We start from the raw sequence: 17984 nt of genomic DNA on the forward strand, positions 1-17984 counted from the left end.
CGGGAGGTCCTCATCACCGACAGAGGAACGGCATTTACCGCTAACCTAACTCAAGGGTTCTTGGCATACAGCCAGACAAACCACCACTGGATGACAGCGTACCACCCACAGACCAACAGCCTCACCGAGCAGCTAAACAAGACGATCGCCGACATGCTGGCAATGTACGTTGATGTCGAACACAAGACGTGGGACGCCATTCTTCCGTAGGTGACACTTACAACACGGCGGTGCAGTAGATGACGCGGATATCTCCATACAAATTAGTCTACGTAAGGAGCCCAGCAACGACGCTCGATGCCATCTTATCCAACGTCACCGACGAAGCAAACTTTGATGTGAGTGAGTACCTTCAATGCGCCGAAGGAGCCCGACAACTCGCGCGTCTCCGTATTAAAATCAACAGACGACCGACAGCCTCCGTTACAATCTTTGACGACGCTTCGTGGAATACCAGCCTGGTGAACGTGTTTGGGTGTCGATGCCGATACGCCGACGTGGACTCAGTGAAAAGCTTCTGCGACGGTACTTCTGACCATAGAGGGTGGTTTGACGTCTCGGCCCAATTGATTACGAGGTTGTCCCCAACGGCATCACGAACCCTCAAAGGCGCCGATCGCGACCTGAAGTCGTCCATGTCACGTGCCTCAAGCCGTTTCAAGCGCGTTAACAAACTGGAACAGTGTTATTTGTATTACTGCTGTATCGCAATTTATTCATTATATTTTCTTGCATTATTGTTGTACCTTCATCTTTTGTTATAGCATCGGGACAATGTCTTTCTCAGAGAGGGCAATGACACGTTTCGTTTCTCAAGTTTTGTTATTGCTCCAATACATTACACAATTCTTAGCGCAAACCGCGCCTGCAGTTTTTGAGAAGCTTGAGGACCGTAGTAGATCATTTCGATAAGATAACGCCCACTCCGCGAACTGTACAGATTATTCTGGAACCTACGTCACCGCCAGCGATAACGCTAGAACATTCGATGGCAAGAGTATAAATGCCGACGCGCTTCGCCGCTTGTCAGTAGTAGTTGATCGACGGCCGACGCTCTATTCACTGCTGTCTGTGCAAGACTTCGACTGTAACTTGACTTTCCGTTTACCGGGCACAGGTTCACCCAAATAAACAGACATAACTTCTCCTGTCTCCGGCCACGTCACAACCTCGTGACAATATAATGCTGGCTGTTCTGGCTTCTGTAGAGCTCTCTGTAGAACTCCTCCGCCACCTCGACTGTTCTGTCCGTATTAGTTATGACAGTGCGTTCCTCGTTCTTGAATGTAAAAATCACGTTTTAGGCTATGCACACGTTTGCCTTCGCCGATTTCAGGCTTCTGCCGCTTTTAACAGTCCGCTTAATTCTCGCCATGTTATATCTTCTGATGTCAGCTAGCTTACGCCTATTGATAAACTTAGACAGTTCCACTAGCTCTGTTTCGTCGGTTGCATTTGAGGCTTTTATAGTTTGTCGCCTGCTAATAAGTTTTTTTTGTCTCCTGAGATATTTTACCAGTGTGCTAACTAGGGACTGTACCTCCGACTTTCACTGAACACTCTTTCATGATACGAGTAAAATTATCGTAATTGTGTCAGCGGTAACGTCGGTTACCTTCTTTATTGCTTCGAATCTATTCTGAAGGTAAAGTCTGAATTCCTGGATGAACATTCACCCTTTCCACTAGTTTAGTAGTTGGCTCCTAGAGTACGTTTTTATCTTTGCTTTTTAAAAATCTAGGTTAATACAAGTTTTTACCGTTCTATGGCCACTGCATTGGATCATGCCAACAACTACAACCTGTAGAATACCTGGCTGTGCACACCTAGGTAAAGTCTATTTCATTTTTTAGTTCTGCCATTTGAACTACGTCACGTCCTTCACGGTTAGCTCATCTTCTGAAGAAGGTGTTCAAGATTCGTAGATTATTACGTTCTACGAACTCTACTAATAACTTCCCACATGGATTTCAAGGGCCGATGCCGTATTACCTCACTGCATGGTCTCCTGTGTGTTTCTTGCCTACCTTGGCAATATAGTCACCAATCAGAATAGTATATGGAGACATTACTTTATTATAGGCTGGCTCTAAGGGTTTATGGAAGCGTCATATCAAATGACCATCATGGCTCAATGTCGGCGCATAGGCCTGTAGCACATTCCTGTACCTTTTTGTTAAACTCAGTTATGATACTTGCCACCCGCTCACTGATGGTTTAGTATTCCTCGATGTCGCCAGTGATATTATTGTGTATAAGAAACTCCACTCTTAGTTTTTTCCTGTGAATTACTTAATGGTAACATTGCACGTGTTCGTTATTCAGCACTGTATAAGCCACCTAATTTCGCTGAGCCTTGTTATATCCCATTGACCACCATCAAACTCCTCAAATAAGACACCTAGACTACACTCACCTGACAGTATTCTAGCGTTGAACTTGGCCCACTTCAGATTCTAATGATGGCCTCTAGGAACACAGAGATTCTCAGCACTCTCCGCTGCTTGACATGTGGGGCTACCGCCTTGGACAGTTGCTTGGCAGCCGCCAGGGACCAGAGAGTCAAAGGTTAAATGCTGTAGTCATGAGAGGTAGTGGCCAAGTACAGCACCAGGGTGTCCAATCCTGTTCTAGTCACGAAGCCCATTACTGGCAGCTGGTCGACAGTGAGGCATCCACGACGTCCTCGTTTTTTCAAACGATCGCCTTATCACGTGTTCTAAATAAATATACGATTGGGAATGTTCTGTCATCTGCATTCGAACCAAATTTTGCAATTCCATGCTAGGCTGCCGCACAATTTCTTAGCAGGGGTTCTGTTAACTTTTTTATCACTGTAGAACACCACCTGACAGCCGATCAGCTCTCAACTTCTTGTGACTCGTAGCTCACGTGGCCTTCTTTTCTTAACTATGTGAAACGAAAAAAGCATGACGTTTTTGTAAATGTTTGAAAGTAAAAAACAACACCCTCCGTGGTTTCAAATCAATGATCTTGCGATCTTAGGCCGGCCTAACGCTCGAATGACCCTACATTTCACGCATTTGTTTTCTCCTAACTTTTACACACCTTTATTTTCACAGTAAATAAAGAAACAGCTCCAATATTGTTACCTTGAAGATATTCGGTCTATTAGAAAAAAATGGCTAATTTTTGAGACCCTTAAAAGGCTGCAAACCACTTCATGACAAGTCATCGGGTTCCGGAGAAGAATAAGCGGATGAAAGGATCAGCTTAAAAAAAATAAGCCCGCAGTTCATGCAGACTTTCTGCATTTGTGCGATTGAGTGTACATGTTCCTTCTTGTACTTCAGGAGCGACACAAGGAATTTATACATTTTTCGGGGTGTAGTGCCACGAAAACCTACGATTTCCCACACGTGGAATTTCTTGTAAGGAACACAGCGATATCCACAGGTTTACTAAGCATGTACCAGACCTTGTTACGAAAATGGTTAAAACGCCATTTATAATTCTCTTTTGTTCATTTCCGCTTGCACTACTGTGTTCTTATTTGGGGAATTACGTCTTGATCTAATCTAAATAGCTTCTAGATTATGCAAAAAAGAGCTCTTTGCTTTATTCGTAACTTATCATACCACAAAAAGAAATCATACCATTTTTCATCACAGCACATTATTTGCATTCGTGAAATATAAATTGAGCGTCTTTCTGAACTCCCAATTATATTATACAGTTAATGACTTTGGGTGATTTCTTGCTACAAACATTACCAACTCTACAATATACATTTTAGGCACCTTCTCTTTTGAAACCAAGAACTACAACTACCTGTGGTCAGCAATTTTTAAAATGTCAAATTGCTAATCTATTAAACAGTCATGCAATTGTACTAACTCTCAAAACGCGTGCTTTTTTCATATCATCTATGAGAACGAACTCAAGGATGTACTTCTCAGTTTATTCTTTAATGCCAAAGTTTATTGTCCTTATCGTGTAATATAGCATTTGAGGTCGATAAGTGGCAGATATCGGTAACGCTATTTCTTCAGAGAAAATTAAATGTGTTAGCAATCAATTATCTGTTTCTTGACAAGAGTTCACGTGACGTCATTGCATATTTGAAAGATAATACCTTTGCTGGCTACCAGGCTTCCTCGGTAAATGATAACGATATCTATGGCTGTGTGCCACACAATCAGCTTCTTGTTTGCGTCCGTGATTGCACTAAAAGTTTTGATGTCATTGCCTACCAAATATCATGGCTATTTCTTCAGACTTGAAGTGATTTGCGAAGGCTTCGACAGTTTTTTTATGTCTATGTGGGTGTTTGTATGAGTGCGCAGACATATACATACGCACAATATAAAAATGTGAAAGAAAATTTGCCCCTGCCATGACAACGGCAAGCGCGCTTGCATACTCTTGCGGAAGTAGGGGGGGCACCCACGAAATAGTACAAAGTAGTCATGAGCTTCTCATGGTATTCATCAGCGCGCTTCAGAAGGGACAATCGCGAGAACTTGAGTGCCATGTCATCCTGCGAATAAGGCCATAACGGAGGGTAGCTGGTGTGCTTCTAGCTTATAACATTCTGGCAGTCATTCGGGAGGACGGCGGAAACAAAAATAATAAGAAAAACACATTCAGGGCAATCACCGACAAAGAATGTTGTTTAAGAGGTTTATATACAAGCTGGGAAACACAGGACTATAAGGACACTGAGGCGGCGAAGACGGTGGTCTCGTCTCCGCGTCCGTAGTGCTTCTCGCTTCACCATTTCTGTGAAGGGAAAACAAACTAACCTAAGCCATTACCAGCCTAATGAAGACAAAGAAAGGCCGATTACTGACTCTGAAATGGGAAATGTAAGCGCAACTCTACGCATGTTGAATGACTTCCGGAATATATAAGGACAGCAAAATAGGGCGACACATGTAGATGCGTGCGGTTACATTCTACGCTGACGTTTTGATTTTCGATTTCAGGCAAATATGCTCTTGCAGCTTCTTCAATTTCTAAACATTGTTGTTCTCATTTCCTCGCGAAAACAGAGGTTTCTTATCGCGGTCACGTTGCGTCACGTTCTTTTTTGCCTGCTTCAATATTTCTGTCAATACCACAATATTAATTACTTTAGCATCTGCGAAGGTACCGGTATTTGTTGCGCTTAAATAGACCGCTATGTGTCTAGTTGATGGACCAGTGCTTTTGGCTGGAGTTCTTTTATTTGCAAGAAAGGAGAAAATTTGCATACATAGCCTCCCGATCCGTCAACAAACTTGTTTCTGGGATTCACACTAAAGCCTGTAGCATTGGCATTACTATGCAAGAAAGCGACGCAGCATGTGACTGCAGTACCTATGTGTTCTTAAATGAGCGTTCGACGATGCCAAACACAGTGAAATGATGCATTATAACTCAAACAGCAGATGAATTTATTGTGAGTGCTAAACTACATGACGAACGTATCAATAGCTTGTCAGCGTGGATATTTTTGATCAGATATCAATTTAACCAAATTTTTGTTGCTGCATTTCTTCATCAGAGTTCGGCCTCGGAACGTTCTCTCTAAAGCGGCCCATCATATTTCCACGTGGCTTGTAATTCGACACGACAAAGATTTTGCCGTCTTGTGACTTAGCGACGCCTGTTCCAAGCCAGCGGCTGCCTTTCCAGATGACCTGTGTGAAGTGCCCTGTTTTCGGGTTGAACCCGTTGCTGTTATAATTATGGTATTTGATCTCGCTGTACCATGAGTCAACGGGAGCACGTCCTGCAATAAAAAAAATGGTGTAATACCACACATCTCTATACTGTAAAAGCAACTGATCTGATATATACGTCCTATACTCATGTTTGCCTCAGGATTAATATAGCATCCTAAAAAACACTGGTTTCAACAGTCACGCCAAGTTTGAGCCTTGTTGCGGTGAAACTCGAAGTTGTATACTCTCCAGTCGATGGGATCTTTTTGGAATGCGAGTAAGGTCCGTGCGTGCTACGGGAACTCTTTCTTCCCTGGTGCGGCCGAAAACAACGAGACGTGATGAGATGTCAAGTTCAGACCTAGCTACAGCGAAGTCGAACTAGTACTGCCTAGTCCCGACATAGCTATATCTGAGTTTAAACCAGCGGCCACTAGGCCTATTTCTAGCCACGAATCGCCATCTTATTGGTCAGCGCGGCAAAATTCAAGCTTTTGTTTTTGTGTGTGCTTACCCACCCCTATATTATTGTTTGGTGCCTGGAATCGCCTGTTATTTCGGCGTATTGTACACAGCGGCGCATTCCTGCACTTTCAAAATATACTACTGCACATGCATCGTTACCACAAAAAAGACATCAAAATCAGCATATTTTAGCGAAACCAGGAGGGAGTCAAGCAAGCTATATCCAGAGATAAAGATTAATCTACCATGACACACAATGACAAAAAAAAAGAGAAAGCACAGAACCTCATATGTTTTCTGGAAGGACGCTAAAATTACACCATCAGCCTCGCGCAATAAATACGCAAACACAGAAGCAAACTCTTAGAAAGTCATTGACCACGGTTCCCAAATTATTGTGGTATAGGCGACGTATGTAAACTGAAAACACAACTAGAATTATATTGGTCAACTTTTATTTTTATTTAACATATAACAAAACAGAGTAAGGTGACTCACCTTTAAGCTTGAAATTCGGGTCACTGTTGTAGCTCATATAGATGTTCTCACCATAAGGGGATCGACTCCTATGTCTGAACTGTCCCGTCTTGGCTAACCGTTCAGCCCACGCTTGAGCATAACGATTCAGCTGGTAAAAAAAAAATAATGTAGGTAGGATGAGAACTACAAAAATTATAGCTTACGATATACATATATATATAAATATATATATATATATATATATATATATATATATATATATATATATATATATATATATATATATATACATATAAATATATATATATATATATATATATATATATATATATATATATATATATATATATATATATATATATATATATATATATATATATATATATATATATATATATATATATATATATTGGGGGCTCGTTTTTTTGTTTCACACAATAATAATCAGATCTAACAGATAATGATGCCATTGAATGTGTAGGGGAAGTTATTACACCGAATCCTAATGTAAATGTGAAGAAAAAAGGGGAAGAGGGTAACTATCGTGGGAAAGAGCCCAACATGCTATCTTTTAATAATACGTTCCATGCTCCACCGACTGAGCTACCCCGACGGCTATCCGTCCAGCCACTTTAAAGGGTTTATATATGAATTGAATTAAGCATAGCAGTGTCAGTCAGCGCCACCCACTGCTATGGCGGCAAGTATATATATATATATATATATATATATATATATATATATATATATATATATATATATATATATATATATATATATATATATATATATATATATATATTATATACATATGCGTGTGTCAATAAATAAATTATTGTGGGTGTGTGTACATGCGTACGTGTGTGTGTTTTGGTGTTTCAATGAGCTACATACTGTTTATTGTCAATGATTACTTCTTCGCCATCATATGAAAGATCACGTCCTTGGTGGACGAAAAGAATTGTGCGAACAAAAACGTGCGGGATATCTGTAAAAACTTTATACCAAACTATTGATGGTTATGGCCAACACTAATCTGTAACTAAAATACGAAAACTGATGCCGCTGTTTAAGGCGTCCCATCATACTGCACGAACACCGACGGAAGTATTCGACAACACATATGTGTAATAAGTCGTTCACGAATAAATCTCAGTTCCCAGATGAATCAATTTCACGAATCCACCTCTGTAACTTGTACTGCTCGCCACACTCGCATATGCTCTGAATTTAATATAGTTCATGTTTAGTAGTGTGGACAAAGGAATCTTTAAAACAGATCATTGGTAAAACTTGAGTTCTTGATCTCATGAGTAATAGACACTGTTCGTATTATCTTCTCCTGGCAATATATTCCTTTCGACGTATGCGACAGCCTTGCATATATAAACGATGTCGTCATCGCTGTCCACCTCTCGTTAGGATTACCTCATAGGCATGCTTACCTTATGCACGCTAATTAGAGCCAGAACATTTTGCCTCGCAGACAGAAGCTTACCTCTTCGCTCTCTTTTAGATCTGGAACGCCATGAAGTCTCCTGTAGTAGTTGTGTCGCATGCGAGCCTGGTGCTGTACTTTGCGCATAAAATTTGTGAATTTTCCATGGAAGTCTGTCGGCTCGTTTCCTCCTCCATGATGTCCCTGGGCAATATGGTTGAATACGCCAAACGATGAAACAGCTATTTTCCAATGTGGCCACACGAGTGTATAGAGCTTAACCATAACATGAAGACGCTACCTAATCACCATAACATGAAGACGCTACCTAATCAATAGACGTGACATTGATAGCAATAGAAGCAAAGAGGTCATTACGTAAAGTTGTTAAGTGCCGAGAAGTTCTCATTGCGCGAATAAAAATAAACTGATGTCGACAATAAAGGTGCCTCTGTACGAGTGGCATCCATGGAAAGCTGTATACGTATTGTGCTTTTTGGCTCATAAGGGGTGGGTAAGAATAATAACAACAACCATATTAATAGTAATAGTAGGTATTACTAATATTATTATAATAGTTATTCCGGATGTGCTCCCAAAAGCTGCTAAGGACGCTTGAGCTTCACTTGTAGGAGTGGAACGTGATAGTACCACCGGGATGCGCTCGCATCGTCTTCAACCTTGGCGCAAAGAAAGGAACTTTTGTGCGTCCAACATTAACCATCTGAAAATATTCTACAATGTCTGCCGCAAGTTTGTTTGTTGGTTGTCTCTCGGAGTCCTGGCGCAAACGACCACAGGTCATCGGCCATGAAATGGACGAAACGTTATTGAGATGAAATTGTTTTACCAGACGGGATGTTTAGGTAGGGATGTTTTAACAAAGAATATATTGGTAAACCGTGGATTTGAAATAGGAAATACTAGAGGTGAAGAAAAATAAAACTCAACAAACAAACCTGGTTGGAAATAAAGAGAACTTATGCCTAAGCTCAACATTCTATTCATTTTGTTTCCTTGGGAAAATCGCATACAGCGTCGCAAACGTTCCTGTGACTAAATAGTTTTTCAGTTGCTCCCCAAAAAAAAGGAGCACCGAAAGGGATAAATTTACAACCAACCTATAAAGAGGCTCTTCTAACAGTTCTTTTATTTGATTTGCAATTAACCTGCACATTAAGAAGAAATGATTGCAATGGAGGCGTATGGGGTGACTGCTCCGGACCAGACATATGTAGATAAAAATTCAGTGGGAAAACTGGGCAGCGTAGTCTTGTGATCGTTATCTGCGCCCTTCTTGAAGAGCGCCATCGATTTTTCCAGGGGCACTTAAGATGACGAAACTCAGATGTTGCCAAGGGGGACTTTCCAAATTATCTGATGTCTCAAATATTTCAAAGCATGCCACGGCAATAAATGCTAGCGCCAGCAATATAAAAATTATAGGGCAATAATGCGAGGCCACTGCAAGTGCATCTGCATAATCACTGAGGGTTGAAGGTTTATGCCCTGTTATCCACACAGGGCGAATGAATCGTGAATATCTTGCGCTAGGGTGTTAAACACTTCCAAACCATTGGACATATTAGGCGCAGGTCCTGAATTACACACAGACAGGCAGTATGAATGATATGTTGTGTTTAACGTCCCAAAACCACTATATGGTTATGAGAGATGCCGTAGTGAAGGCCTCCGAAAATTTTGACCACCTGGCGTTCTTGAATGTGCATCTAAATGTGAGCTCTCGGGTATACAGTATTTTTGCCACCATTCAAAATGCAGCAACCGCAGCCGGGATTCGATACCGCGGCCTGCTAGTCAGAAGCATAGTACGTTAGCCATTAGACCACTGCAGTGGGGCAGACAGGCAGTCTGTAGGAATGAGAACATCTTTCATGAATTCACAATGTTCGTAATGCTAAGAGAGTCGCAAGTATTTCAGCTTGATAAATAGGTGTAAAGTCAGGTAAACGAATTGAAATAAAAAAAATCCAACAATAAAGATGCTGTTCCAACTTCTGCCTTTTCTCGACAAACGGAAGAACCAGTGGCTTTTGCGATCTTTAATTATAATCTTGCCAGGTGGTCTTTTACAATGGCATTTAGGTACCTATACAGGGAAGATTTTCGCAATTTAAAAAAATATAATGTCAATTTCAATTATCATTGTTTGAACAGGTATTCTTATACCAGTACTTCCCGAAGGTTTACTTGCAATGTTTCCAAGAGCTCTATGACGTCGGCATAATAATAATAAGGACGTCAATAAAAAGGACGCCCGATAAAAAAAACGTCGGCTCAATAATAAAACATACTGCGACATTCTGTGTCGCAATACATATAATTTTAGAAAGGTACGAAGTCTTAGTATTTTTAACGTTGCAAGAACACATGGCAGGCGTGGTTCCTTATATAAAGAAATAACTGCGTCAAATTTAGGGACCCCAAGACATAATCGTGACGCATCACGTTCTAGAAGTACCAGTGGGCCAATTTTGTAGGTGGTGATCCAGAAAACAAGACACAGCCAAACTCTAACAATGGGAAAATATACATACATTACTTCATGATGAGCACATCATGACGTAAACTACATCCTTTACTACCAAGCCTACGAAGCATCTCAACCACCCGTCCTCCTTTAACTACCGTAGTTTTTATATGCAGACTCACATTCAGGTTTTCAGAACAAGCCAATCCTAAGTATTTACTCATTTTCACCTGCGGGATAACGTCCTGTCTGTAAAGTACGAAAATTTACACTGGAACACTAAGAGGAAAATTTATGATTGATTTTTTTATGAATGAGTAATTAATGTCGTCCAACCCCGTGTCCACAGCGTTCATATAAAATTGTAGCATCTGATATAGTGTATGTATATCTGCAGTTTTAGCAAAAAATGTGATGTTGTCAACGTATACATACACATGTACATAAGTGTGTACTATAATCGTGCACAGTAAAACAATAAATATGAGTGACAGTACTGAGCCTTACGAGAGGCCTCTATTTTGTGTATACTTTAAAGAAGGTACGCCAGATTAGGAGCAATAAAATTCTGTCTCTTCTAGAAAGGAGTAAACCCATGCACCAAAGTATTTTGTAAACCTACGCAAGTAAACGAATTTAATAGTTTAACGTGTTCCACACTGTCAAGTATTTAGCAATATCTAGAGTTACTAAGGGGGCAACATGTATTTTTTTAGAAGGCGCTAGTTGTATCCTGTTTTACAAATCGACATGGGCACACCAAATGAAGCAGCCAGGCCTGAATACAATTTGGCATAGGCTTAAAGTCACGTTTTCGTCCAACTACATGTTTGTCTCACTGTTCAGAATTCGTTCGATTATTTTTACCAGATTTGATGTGAGTGAAATAGGCCCAATGGTATCTATTGTAAACCCAGCTTCATGTTTCTTTACGAAAGGAATTATTTTCGAAATTTTTCTCTTAGGCGCTATCCACGAATTTCTTTTGGAGTGGTTAACTATTGCAAGCAAGTCCTCAAGTGTTACTTCACGTATTATTTTTATTACCGATGCAGTTATTCCATCAAGATGTGGAGCGGAATCGGGCAATATTTTCACCACTTATGCTGTTTCCGACGCTGTAACCTCTTCAAATTCAATGCTTTTAACAAAAGATTATCAGTGGTAAAAGGAAGCAGCCGTGAAGCAGCTTCGCAGCCCTTGAGCAATATTTTCCAGAAAAGTACACAACTGACTTGGCGTTGAGACTATCGATTTGATGTTTATTGGTGATCGGATTACTTTTTGGTTTTAAGGGAGCTGAAAAGTGATTTCTTGTGGCCAGGCATCGAAAGGAGCACGAAACGTCGGCTATCATAGCTACTTGTCGTAGCGGCAACTGTTCGCTTAACAACAGCAGTCGTGGGTTCCAGATTCTAGGGCACTGGTTATGGAGCAGTTTTCGCTAGGCCGCTTTTCTTAGGCTGTAGCGACGTGAACCATCAGAGTTCCACCAATGATTCAAAGGACGTTGTTTAGAGACCTGTACTGAAAATTTAGCTCTATTTAGGAATGTTTTTAATAGAATCAATAAGGATGCTAATGTCCCACTCTTTATTTTCCTCGGTTCGTTTTGACAAAGAAAGCCGCACGTAGTGTCTGTTCAAATGTATTGAAATTGATTTGAAAAATTGACTGCCTGATTACTGAAGTCACGGAACGTACAACACAAACAATACGGAAATGTGGTGGCTACTTGTGGCCGGGCTCAAAGTACACCATCAGCCCCGCCGTGGTGGTCTAGTGACTAAGGTACAAAGCTGCTGACCTGCGGGCCACGGTATCAAATCCTGGCTGCGGCGCCTGCATTTTCGATGAAGGCGGAAATGATGCTGTAGGCCAGTGTGCTCAGATTTGGATGCACGTTAAAGAACCCCAGGTGATAGAAACTTCTGGAACCCTCTACTATGATGTGTCTCATAATCATATGGTGGTTTTTGGACGTTAAACTCCACATATTAATCAATCGAAGTAGACCATGTAGAAATAAAGAGGCTGGAACTAAAAAAATAAGATCAATCGCAAAATAAGACTGATTGCACATTAACAAGAGGGTTTGCTTGTTAATACATGGGAAGTTATTTTTAGAAACAAAATCTCAAAAACGCATCCTACTCATATCTTTTCTGCATGTCCACGAAATCTGATGAAAATTGAAGTCTCCTATCCATATTACTTCTTTTATGCAAGATGAAATTACAGTATCTAAAACATTAGAATTTCGAACACCTGACAAAAAAGCGTTTACGAAAGAAAAGGGGCGGCATGCCATATGGGAGATGTCTAACGTTAAAATTACACTTTCTAAATAAATTATTTGACCTGTAATTTTCACCCGATGCGCAATTTGTGAAGCGATCAACTTTTATTAATCACTACCTCGAGAGGGGTAGTCTAAGCCAAATCTGTGGTAGTTTTTCAGGATGAAAATTTTTCTCTTTAAAAAGCCAGGTTTCTTGCAACACTATACCGTCTGGAGAATGGTGATTACAAAGGCAAAATTAATCGGTAGCTGCGGAAACCATTGACGGGCAATTCTACTGCAGAATTGTTAATACATCTTTTTTGGGGATATACAGGCAGCATTCACTGCCTTCTGCAATCAAATTTCTGTCAAAAAAAACATTTTGATCAGAATTCTTCCTGATATTGTGTCATTATTTTTTTAGGACTCACTGTAGGGCAAGTTTTCCAGACGATGCCCGCCATTTTATATTTCTTGGGGTGAATTTCTTTTCTTAGTCCTCCGAACCTGAATCAGAGCACCAATCTTAATGTTCGACGAGGAATATTCTACGACCGCTGTCCGAAGGACCAGCTCTTGATCAGTATAACTCTTCAACATATGTTGTTGTCGTTTGGCTAAAGTTAAAAGGCACTCGTTGTAGTGATTTTTTTTTACCTCCTTAGCTGATGAAGTATAGAAGCTACATCATACTAAATTCCATTCATTAGAACTTGATTGATTTATGCGTTCACTGTTTGCGTGAATGACTCTATCAGCGCCAGAAAAAGATTCTCTAATAGCTTTGTTATTGTTTTCTCAACGCTCGAGGACAATACTTCTGAGAGTGACGAATCTGTGACATGGTTATTACGGATCGTAGCACCAGCGTATCCACGAGAGCGCTCTGTGATGACCATTCGAGCTTCACACCTTGAAGAACTTTTTTTTAGCCATTTTCATAATATAGATCTCTTGAGCTATCGCAGTGCATGTGCCATCATCATACCGTTGAGGGTCAGCGCAGAAACAGCAAGACATTTCCTGAACTTTGCACTCGTTAGAGTTGTGTTTTTCTGCAGACATTTGACACCGCTCTACTGGTCGGCAACCCTTCATGCTATGTCGAAAACGCCAGAATTAATGGCACTGTGGTGGACAAGAAGGAAACGCTTCGACCAGATATATCAGCGGCCAAGCTTTGACATCTGTCGTCCTAGTAGCACCAGCTAAGGTAACTATCACCGACTCTTTCGAGATCTTCTGTAGACGCTGCGTGAATAACGGAAAACAGCACCGCGGCTGCTAAAGAAAGGCTGCTAAAAAAACATCTCTCAGATTTCAGGCGGAGATAGGCTCCAGTTCACCCCGCGAAGTAAACCTTCCACACAAGCGAAGTGAGGAGGAACAAAAGAGCTCACCGGGAGCGAGGTGGCCAACGAAGTGCATTTTAGCATGTATGATACGCAGACCTGATCGGGGGAACGTTGTGAGTTGCCCACTGCGTCATGATTATGGCTTTTGCTGTATAATTGGCGAAGTACGCACTGCACGATCATAGGGTGCCACTCGCACTTGCACAGCTGTAGACTTTGTAGTACGTCGGTAGCATTAACTCGTCGGGCTATTCACATGTTTTGAGGCTTGGGCAGACTCGATGATCGCAGTATTGTGCTGTGGAGTATAGTATTTCAATGCATTGTACGCGCAAATCGCATCCTTTAGGAGCCCGTATAAGCTTGGAATATTCAAATAAATAAATAAAAGTAAACAAACGAGACACTCAGCTTGTTATTATTGGGTTATTAGGGATGCCATCGAGGAGGGCTTTGGAAACTGTGAGCATGTGTTAGATGATCTGCTTTAGTGAGAATGTTGAAAGCGTACCCTACCTAACTCTCGTGATGAGTTATTTTATTTCGGGCAAACAGTTGTGCGTACCTAATACGTAATTTATAAAGAATTCATTATTTGGAATGAATATTGACTATGAGGGGTTGGATAAATGTGAAAAATACCTTAATGTACGCAAGCGAATCACAGTACCTACTCAGTATACGAAAATTTAAAGATGCATGAAAGACGGTCATACCGGGATGCCATGGCCCTACCATGGCGACACATGAAAGGCGGTCATACCGGGACGCCATGGCCCTACCATGGTGACACTTGTCCCTAGAATGTAGACCCTTTCCATTGCTCTTGTAATCAAAATGCAAACAAAACGACTCTTGAGGCATGAACGGGGCATCAAACGTTATGAGAGATTAGTATAGAGAAATTATTGAGTATATAAAAGGAAAAAAAAGACCTTCGATGGACACATAGTATGACAACAGCTTCTTTAGATGACCAAACCAGAGCACTATTTTCGGGTGCAATAATAATATTGAACGCTCGAACCAATGCTGCCATGACTTGATCCGTTTGCAATGGTATCCGATTTCAAAAGTCATAAATCTCCAAGAGCAAAGCGCTGTGCAGTGAAACATAAAGCGACTTCAGAGGAAGTAACATAGTCCCGGAGCGGGCAACCTTGGCGTTGCGCAGAGTTGCCTAATGGTGGCTGCACGGAGAGCTACACACTGCTGGAGATACACAGTGAACACAACCTTTTTGTGAGTGGAGGTGCCACAGCTTGAATTTCTCTTTTTTTCTTTAACGACGAAACAGTCTAGCGAACTGTTCTTTGTCTGGCAAACCTAATAAAAGTATGACAATGATGGGGCATGTTCCTCGGAAATTGCGTAAATACCATGACTTATCACAGTTATTAGCTCAACGAAAATGGTTACCAAGAGAGGGTGGCGAGCCCCAAGTCCGGAGCACGCACAACGAAAGAGTACTAAAGAACGGGAAAGGCAACGGCAGCTGCAAAGAGACCCCGAGGCGGTGGAAGGCTTGCTTAGAATAACGGTGACGCGCCCGTGTCGCATCTGTGGTTCAACATAAACTTTGTCACAGCTCTTAGAATGAGCGTAGACCCAACCTAGCCACAGCTGCGCAAAGACCTGTACGCAACTTCATAACGAGCTGAACCATTTAGCTAAGGCTTGACAACCTCCTAGAAGCCTCGATATAGGTCTGCATTATAATTCACGTGGCCCAATGCAAGATTCGTCTTTTCTTTTTCGTTCTTGTTAAAGATAAATACAAACTTGCAGGCGCTTTATGTTCTGGGCGTATTTGTATACCACGAAATATATCAGTCAGTTTGAGTGTCCCCAACTCCCAAAGCTAGGGTGATAACAGGGTCGCGCATTTGAATATACCTCTGTTATTTCTTTTCATCCAGCCTTTTTATTTATAGGCGACGCTTTCGTGGTTACATTACTTCTCTCAAACAAAACTGGCCTCTTAACCCCCTGATTAGCTTATCTTTTAACACCTGTGTTGTGAGCTAGCAGTAACGAAAATATATTTTGAAAAATCACACACCATACATGGGATGACTGATTTGAAACACTGGGGGAGATATGCAAGGAAAACACATGTGAGCATATATGCGTAAATTGAGATATAAAGGGGTTACGACTGTCGTGTTACTAAAAAAATGGACTTTAGCCAAATCCAATTTTTATCATAAAAGGTGGTTTCAAGAGCTTACCTTTCTTTTCATTTGATACGATAACACGTAAGGTGCCAGGAACAAAATCACTATTGCAAACGAGTTCATTTTTGCGGTTATTCTTATGCAGACTCAAGAGCCTTGTGAACAGACTCCGGGAATATATAAGAGACGATAGGTTTATATGGCTGCAAACAAGCGAAACAAGAACTGCCTGCCCTATCTGCAACACTTCTTTATATAGCATAGAGAAGAGAGAAAAAAGAAAGAGAGGAACACTTGCCATGGACATCCATCTTGTTCGTCTTCCCCTATTTATGGTCCATCGGTGTTTTTGGGGCAGTTGGTATACATACGGCAAGGAAGGCAATCTGTCTCTGGAACACAATATGAAGGCTGCTGGCCTTGTTCGCAATGTGACCCCGTAAAAAACCACTACTACTACTATGCACATATCCAGAATTAAGTTTTTTGGTGAAGGAAGTAAAAAAACTTTTTGGCAAAAAGAAAGAAAGTGCCCGTGAAATACAGAAGGTGCCCAATTACTGAAAAAAGTGAGAACAAATTAGAATGCGGCACAAGATCCATTCATCAGCGATGGAAAGCAAACTTTTACAATGCAGAAAAGCTGTAGTGCATGTGCGCTAGAAAAAATGCTTTCCTACCAAATAATATTGACCAGGAAGGCCCACGCATTGTCACTAACGAAAAAACGAGTGACAAAAAGAAAGGGGGGGGGGGGGGGGTATGCAAAGAAACTGGTTGTCCACTTGCACATGTGCGGCGAAAAAAAACAGCAATCGCTTTCTCTAACGAACTTCTCACACTCTGTTTTTACAACAGGTCTGCGAAAAGAAGGGGTACTATTTTATGGCAGAAATTTTCAAAGCAAGAACACACACATTCGGGGAAAACAACTTTATTGAAAAACAAATGCCTAAAACATGGATGCTTCCCTAACACAAAATAGGCAGAACGTTAACATTCATTCTAGCAGGCAATTTTATAGACTGGCATTGTTAATGGTTTTACCACGCTGTAAAGTTCACTTCAAAATAAAATAAAAAACGAACATGTGGCATGGCCAAAACGATCGGTTACTGCTGCAATATTGATGCGCCGCAGTTTTCTATAAACAGAGTAATAAATTAGTCGACACAGACTTGTATCCTGTAACTGGACATCAGGGCCAGATCATAAAGCTGCTTCTCAGCTGTACCATTCATCAAATACATTTTCACTTGTTTTAGTGGCGAGAAGCCGCGTGCTGCAGCAGCTGTACAGATGGGGAATTTCGTCAATATCTTGAGGAGTGTATGAATGTTCGGGGAGAGGGCTTTGCCTCATTCAGCTAAAGCGTCCATTTCAAAGTGGGGAAATTCGTCCTCCCAGAAGGCTTGCCATTCAGTTTTCATGATTTCTCATTCGCTTTTTGGTGTAAGTATATCAGTTGTTGTCATATCTCTCAGGTGAAAATTGAGGGCCTGCGCAGATTGAAATTTGCCTTTTGAGGCCTCCTTTGGCAGCACAAATGGCAAACTTCGCAGTGTATTGCGATGGTTTGAAAAGTGTCATTTGAGGGAAACTCTCAGGTCATCTATGTACGAATT

The 17984-nt window shown here is 41.1% G+C and overlaps 1 protein-coding gene across 1 annotated transcript; it reads right to left on the reverse strand.

Annotated features, from left to right (window-relative positions):
• Positions 1–5375: 5375 nt before the first annotated feature.
• LOC142804189 (Golgi-associated plant pathogenesis-related protein 1-like) lies at positions 5376–16591 on the reverse strand. Its single transcript, XM_075890858.1, has 4 exons — positions 16414–16591; positions 8113–8256; positions 6633–6762; positions 5376–5737 (listed from the first exon to the last, which is right to left on the reverse strand). The coding sequence occupies exons 1-4, from the start codon at positions 16480–16482 to the stop codon at positions 5475–5477; spliced, it is 606 nt and encodes a 201-aa protein (XP_075746973.1). The 5' UTR covers positions 16483–16591; the 3' UTR covers positions 5376–5474.
• Between the last annotated feature and the right edge of the window lie 1393 nt (positions 16592–17984).

This window comes from Rhipicephalus microplus, chromosome 3, assembly GCF_043290135.1.
Source record: "Rhipicephalus microplus isolate Deutch F79 chromosome 3, USDA_Rmic, whole genome shotgun sequence".
NCBI lineage: Eukaryota > Metazoa > Arthropoda > Arachnida > Ixodida > Ixodidae > Rhipicephalus > Rhipicephalus microplus.